A 7,600-nucleotide genomic window follows, 5' to 3' on the forward strand; every position below is an offset into this window, starting at 1 on the left:
TATATTAAAAATTTATGTATGAATTCTGCACTGATACTGTGGAGGCTATCTTTGAGTTCTGAGACCCATGTTGCAGCTTTGATACCGAGTAAATAGTGGGGACTTGTTTCTATTTATAATACTTCATCATTCAATTTTTCCTTTCTCGCATTGAATTGCATTTTCCTTGTGTGATCATGGTTGCTAGCTGCTTTTTCACCTTTGCCAAATTCACCAAGTTACTGCAAGCTGATTGGCTTTGTTACTTTCTTGATTTCCAGTTAGTGGAGTTGTAGAAGAGGATGTTTTGCAAATGTTCTTTAAGGAGAGAAAACTAAGCGGAGATTTTATATCGAAAGCTTCTGATATATTTTGGCAGAGTGAGGTCAAGCAATTTGTTGATGCTGATGCTGTTGAACCTGCTGAAACTCCTCAACAAACAGGGCAGGTACAGTGAGAACTTTTTTTTTTTTGGTTTAATTGTGTGGCATATAACAAAAAACTGCAGTCCCCCCCCACAATCCTTCTCAAAAAAAAAAAAAAAAAAGAATCGGAGAGAGTGAAGTGCTCTCTAGAGAAGAGTATATGAAAGTCTATTAAGTCAACTTGGGCATAGATATATAGATAAAAAGAACACAAATTTCTTATAATAGTGGGACCTGACGATGTTTTAGAGAAAATAAATCATCTATTATTTTTGTGCTAAAATTTTCAGCAATTTATTCCTCAATGTAGATAACTCGATAATTTGTAAGAAAATTATCTTCCATCTTGTTGCAAAGTCTTATTGTAACAATATTTATGGATGAGAATGCTTGTTCTATTGTCCCATTACTCATCATCATTCCTAGAGTCCCTCAGACTGCAAGATGAAGATTCTTTTTTTTTTTTTTTTTAGGAATTACTTGAAATTATTGCATAAGATAATTATGTGTATTAGAGTTCTTAGAACTTGACAGGCCAAATTGAATAGCTTGGTGGAATCTCAAAGCGCAGACATGCCTCTGTTCTTTGACAATAAGTGCTTCAAGACTTCTAGACTATTCCTCCATTCTTTATCCATCTTCTTTGGAACCTTTATGATTGAGTCATTAGTTTTAAGCAAGATTTAAGTATTGAAGTTCCTGAAGCATGGTCGGATGCATATAGCTTGAAGCATAAGCCTGGTGAGAATGGCTTCTGACTACTTAAACCATTGCCAAATGTAATGAACTCAATAGAGGGAAGGAGGGTCCTTATCAAAGTGGAAAGTACTTAATTGCACTGTAGATACTTATTGCAACTTCGGGTACTTCATAAGTTCAAATTTCAGCATTATTTAGTGGGACAATCTATTGATTTTTATTTTTTTCAATCAGATCTCAAACAATTTCTCGATTTTATTAACTCAAATGTGCCTATCTACTTCAGTAGTTCTTGTCCTTGTACTCTTCTGAACTTGCTCACTTTAATTGCAAAATCTTGTTGTATTTGTATTTCAAAATTATATATGTGAACAAGCAAATTCATTCACTTTTTTAATGGCCCTTCTATTTACAGGTCTTGGAAGGGGATAATGATGGTGGGTTTTTAAAACTGTCAAGAGCCAATGAATGGGTATCAGGTGACATCTCTGCACCAGTCAATAAGAAAGCCATTGCTAAGGTACGCTTTTAGTTGGTTTTTTTTTTATATTGGTACTGTCGATTTATGTTTAGTAACCTCATCGACCCTCACCCTACAGCCCCTAAAAGAAAAGGAAAAAAGGAAAATGAATATAAGTAAGGAATATAAAAGGTTTGTTCAGAGAATGACGCATTTTTTTCAGTTGTTACTAAACTATATTTGCAATTACAGGCATTGAGGGATGATAGTGAAAGACGGAAGAAATTGAACCTTCTCCAATATGAAGCGGTATGATACTTTTTCTTACTCAGTATGTTCCTTGGTCTTTTATGCAAAGTCAGTGATGTGAGGTTTTCTCTATTATGGTCCCTCAATTCAATGTACTACTGCCATATTTGCTGTGTATGCTGCTGATTTTTTGTTTTTTCTGAGGGGGTGTTTTACTTTTGTGAAGTCAATGGTTCTGGGTTTTGTCTATTTTAGTTCATCAAGAGGGAAAAGGATCCTCTCCATTTCAAATCCCTTCTATTTCCTCCATTTAGTGCATTTTGAAGGGAAGTGCATTAAATGCACTACCATCATTAAAACTTTTGACAACTCTACCCTTCAAAATGCACTAAATGGAGGAAATGGAGAGGATCCTTTTCCCATCAAAGAGTGTGTAATGAGATTATTATGCTCACGTAAAACATGATTCGTCTTCACCGTCTATGCAGCTGAACCTTTATATTTTCTATTCTTTCCCACTTTTCTGGGGTGGGGTAGTGGAGCTGGCAGCATTTCAGTTAGGAATAATTTCAATCAATCCAAGATATGGCAAGATACATGATATGTTTTGGGTCTATTTTGGTTAGGTAATTTGTGGGTTTATATATGTGTTGTGAAGACTTGTTCTTTTCAATTAGTCAGACAATTCTGTTGAGGGGATCCAGCTTTCTGAATAACAAATGGGCAGGTAGTTGAAAATCTTTGAAAATATTGCTCATGATATATGGCATGCTCTTAGGATGAACTAAGGCATATGCATGGATACGAGTTTGTAACTTCAGTTCAAATGAGGAGATAGTGAAGTGAACTGAGAGGGATTTTGCTATAAAACTGAAGCAGGAAGGGTGAAGTTATCAAGTTAAAGTGCAAACCTTATAAGACAGCATGGTTTCTTTTAAATGGTGTTGGGTTATTAAAAGAAACTACTCACATTCTATGTCAATTTATTTATTTTATTTTATTTTTTTAAAAAAAAACTCATTAAAAATGTTAAAGTATTAATTAGATGATTAGATTTACTTATTCCTATCAGTTTAAAATTTTGGGATATGTGATGATTTAATATGGTATCAAAGCAGAAGTTCTGAATTTGAACCATGACTTCACAATATACTCTTATTTTTTAATTAAATATTCCACATGTTGAGCTTCACTTGTTCAGGGAGAGTTTGAGTCCACGCATAAAAGGGAATGTTAAAGTATTAATTAAATGATTAATTTCACTCTTTCCTATCAATTTAAGCTTTTGGGATAAGTAATTATTTAACAAAAAGAGCGCATATGTGGGAGGCTAGATGTTGCAAGTTCAAATATGAGAATAGGTATCCTAAGATGGTTACTTGTGAGAGGCTGTCATGGAACACATGATGGACAATCATTTTAGGATTGATACTTGTAAATTTTCATCAATCAACAAGCCGATTTCTTTTTATGCCACTGAGTTCTATGAGCCATATTTTAAGAAAGCGTAATTGTCACGTCTCTTTCCACCATCTTGACTCTTCCACCAAGTTTGTTTTTGTACCCTTTTCAATGAATTTGTGTTGTGCTCCCAAAAGATTGAATGGTCGTATACTGTCAAATTCACCTTCCTGTACAGTATACTTCTTTGCAGAAAGCTATGTGTCAACTTATTGTTGTCTGCTGAAGTTGAATAGATTGGTCTACCCATGTGCATTGTGCATGTTCACCTATATTTAACATCAATTATTGCTGTATAGGAAACTAGAGAGGGTTTTTATTATAGATACTTGTAGTTTTGGCAGTGAAGATTATTTCTGAAACACATTAGATAATATTTCTTTTAGGAGCTGCTGTTGTTATTTTCTTTCCCTAAAGAATTTCAGGATAAAAAGAATTGTTGTCAGCTGCAGAGTTTCACTTTGAGTTTTTGCTTCCTTTTACCACTTCTTTGTGTTAAAATGAAATATTATCCCAATTGCGGGGAGAAGGCTATGTTGATATGAGTTTCTTTTGAATGTGAAGTTCCTTCAATTAAGTCTCCTAATAGTAACCAGGCCCATTTTGGTTTCTATTATGTCTTTTTGGTATTCTGAATCACTTTACCATAATCACAATTCTTCAAATATTGGAGAGGATGCTGATTTTTGTGCTTTCTTTTGTAGATAAAGAGGGAGATGATGCTTTTATCTGTTGGTATTGGAACAGCATGCAGTGGGTATTGTTTGATAGTTTTCTCAGTCCAGGTAACATTTTACCATGAAGAAAAAATGAGCTATAGTTTTCGAAGTTTAGCGACACAGATGCTTCAATTCATGAGAAACAAAATTTACCATTTAACTTTGGAAGATTCCACCAAATTACACTCACCTAAAAATAAAAAATATTTACCAAACTACGCTTTTCTAGAGCTTTTATACCATGTTAGTTATGCTTTCTTTCATGTCAAAAAAAAGTTATGCTTTCTTTAACTGCTGGTAGGATTGACCATACATGAATATCTGGAATCTTACCATAGTGATTCTAACTCATCTTGCTTCTCACCTTTTCTTTTGTCCTGACAGCGACTAATTAGAGCATCTTCTGTTTTCTTGTAAACATCTCTGGAAATGTCGTTTTTTGTGCTTATAAAGAACTGATGTGCTTCTTCACTTCACAGACGGCTATTAGTTACGCGGCAGGAGTTCTTTTCAGGTATATACATTTTTTATTTATATGTTGAGATTGTTTAATTGAAGTAATGGCTTGATCAACCACAGTTCTCTGAATTCGTAATGATTCCCCAAAATTTGAATTTGACTCAAATGAAGGAAATAAGATTGATTGAAATATTTTTCTTTTGGGTGACATGTTTAACCAGATCATCTCTTCAAACATTCACATGACAGATATGGTTATTTCTCTTCCTTTGTTAAACACGTTTGCATGCATAGATTCAGTAATGTTTGGAGGTATAGATTTTCTATGGACTCATTGGCGTCTTTAGCTTCAACCTAGTTAATAAAGATTTTCTATGGACTTGTTGACTCCCTTTTCCCTTGGAAGAGCATCTGGAGGTCTAGGGCTCCTTTGAGGGTGTCTTTTTTCACTTGGACAACATCTCTAGGAAACATTCTCATGATGGACAATCTCCGCAAGCATCACATTTTAGTGATGGATTGGTGTTCTATGTATGAAAAGAGTGGGGAATCTCCTGATCACCTTTTTCTTCCCTGTGATTGCAAGATAGTTGTGGAATATGGCGTTTTAGATATTTAGAGTAAAGTGGATTATGCCCGGACGGGTGGTAAAGCTCTTGGCATGCTGGAAAAGAGGATTTTGTCGGAATGATTTAAACATTGTGTGGAATGTAATCCCTTTTTGTTTGATGTGGAGCATTTGGAGAGAAATAAATGCTCAATTTTCGAAGATTGCAAAGAGACGAGTTTGGTGTTACAACTTTGTTTTCTTAAATTACTCTTTGAGTGGAATTCCGTTAATGCCCTTTTCGATATCTCTAGCTTTATAGATTTTTGCTCTCTTATTCATCGTTCTAGATCTAGATGGGCGTCCTTCTCTTGTATATGTTCCATGTACTTGGGTTGCACCCCTGCACTTTTTAATAAATTTGTTTAGCTGAACGGAATTAATACTGTTTTCACATAATTTATCATTTCAAGAAGAAAGAAGAGAAGAAAAACTTGTTGATTTTGTTAACAATATTTTAGTACGCCATGTTATTCATGCTTATTCTTGTATTTTAACTGACATCATTTTCATTGCAGCTGCTTGTACCTTCAGCTCTTATACCAACATGCGGACACCCTATCTAGAGAAACTGTTCCACTAGTTTTCAGGCAAAAGAAGGCAAAGAAGTATGACTGAAACTTCTTTCTTGATCTATTCATCTCATTTTCCATTGTGGAACATTCTTTGTTACTGTTTTTTGGGTTAAACTAAAACATATCCCCTTTTAATTCAGAATTGGAATCAGAAGTGAGGACCTTAAGGATTCTATAGAGAAATCATTTAAAGGTAGTGGGATTGCTCTTTCATCGCCACGACTTGTGATCCCTGCCGCAATATATGGATTGTGGATCCTGTCTCATCAGTATTTTGCCAATGACTTCTTTGATTTCCAGGTAATGATTTCTAGTGTCATGAAAAGTGTCCTGATTCCCATAGGTTGACTGATCATTAAAATGCCCTTGAAGCTTAAAATAGAAAAATTCATCATTTATAGTTGCTTGTGTTCATCACAGCTTGTGCCAGCCATGTTTGGGATGTTTGTCTATAAAGCTGCTGCTCTTGTTCAAGTGTATAGAGATAATGAGGACCTGCAATTTGTCTTTCCAGAAAATGGAGATGGCTCACGTGACTAAAATATTGATAATCTTAAATTTTTGAAAAGAAGGGTTAGATGCTTTACAGAAGTCAACTGTCGAACAGGTTATGAGTTGAACTTCCTTTGCAAGTCTACATATGTTGAATTCAGTAACCAGATTCAAATGAGGAAAGCAACTTCAAGATGTCCAAAGTGAAATGACATATTTTGTGGAGCTGGTGTAGGTGGGTTGGCCTGTTCATATTGATAGGAAGAGATAAATTTAATTATCTAATTTATATTTTAATACTTCTCCTCACATCTTAATAAGTGAGGCATAATACGATAAATATTTAATTGTAATTGGGGGTGAATGATGTAGAGAAGGTTTGAATTCAGGATCTTTGGCTTTAATATCATGTTAAATCGTTACTTATTCAAAAAGCTTAAGCTTATAAGAAATGATAAATTTAATTATTTAATTAATGTTATAATATTGCCTCGTCACGTGTGGGATCAAAATCACCCTTACTAAATGAGGTTTAACACGTGAGATATTTTAATTGAAATTGGAGGTGAATGATTAATATAAGGTTTGAATTCAAAACATCTACTCTAATACTAGATTAAATCACTATTTATCTCAAAATCTTAAGGTAATAGAAATAATGAATTTTATAATTTAATTTATATTTTAATAGGTAAAACCTGCTCACTTGGGGTAATACTTCAGTAGCACATCATTGTGAAGATTGTTGATGTTAGAATCTGTCATGATTGTGTGATATTTGATTAATTGTGTCAAACATTCTTTCACATAAGTGTCAAATAGCTTTTCCTATAATCATTCAAGACTAAAAAAGAAAAGAAAGAAGTTTTTCCTATAATTCGATGGAATCTTATTAATTGTGTTAGACATTCTTGTTTGGCATTACTCAAGAGGGGTCAGGAGTAGATGGTAAAAACCACAGACGCTCCCTCAATATCAATCTAGTCATAGTTTAACACCAACCTCACCGAGGACTCTAATCACATCCAAACGAATTGATAAGCCTACAACCTCAAACGCTTTTCATTGAGAGATTTGAACTTAAGATGTAGCCCCACCAAGACAACACAAGTGCCACTGGACCACACCACACCCTGGTGTGGTCGATCCTAACAAATTGGAATTGTTTTGTTGACAACAAATTACAAAGAAATGGATCATATACTAAGATGGTGTTTATGCTTCTTAGATGCACAAATAATTATCTGAATTCTACTACCTAAATAATACATTTATATAAATAATAATAATAATAATTAGACCTAGAACTTAACCAAGCCTAATTAGGATTTATTGTGCGAGGCCAAAAATTAATTCTCGGGACCACTTAATATAAAAATACTAACTTTATGGAAGTTCTAAACAAATTTTGGACCCTCACCTAACCAAATTTGTTGGGTTGGTTCCATGGCTATTTTTTTTTTCTTCCTATTTTT

General features: G+C 34.1%; 1 protein-coding gene across 1 annotated transcript; it reads left to right on the plus strand.

The window, feature by feature from the left end:
* Positions 1–260: 260 nt before the first annotated feature.
* On the plus strand, positions 261–6,545 carry LOC132163919 (uncharacterized; the record flags this gene model as incomplete). The annotated part of the gene is given in 8 exon segments (XM_059574295.1): positions 261–427; positions 1,519–1,623; positions 1,816–1,872; positions 3,978–4,058; positions 4,472–4,506; positions 5,577–5,666; positions 5,774–5,933; positions 6,054–6,545. Coding segments are annotated over 8 exon segments (815 nt in total), but the record flags the coding sequence as incomplete, so codon positions are not given.
* Positions 6,546–7,600: the final 1,055 nt, after the last annotated feature.

This window comes from Corylus avellana, chromosome ca10 (genome assembly GCF_901000735.1).
Source record: "Corylus avellana chromosome ca10, CavTom2PMs-1.0".
NCBI classification, from domain to species: domain Eukaryota; kingdom Viridiplantae; phylum Streptophyta; class Magnoliopsida; order Fagales; family Betulaceae; genus Corylus; species Corylus avellana.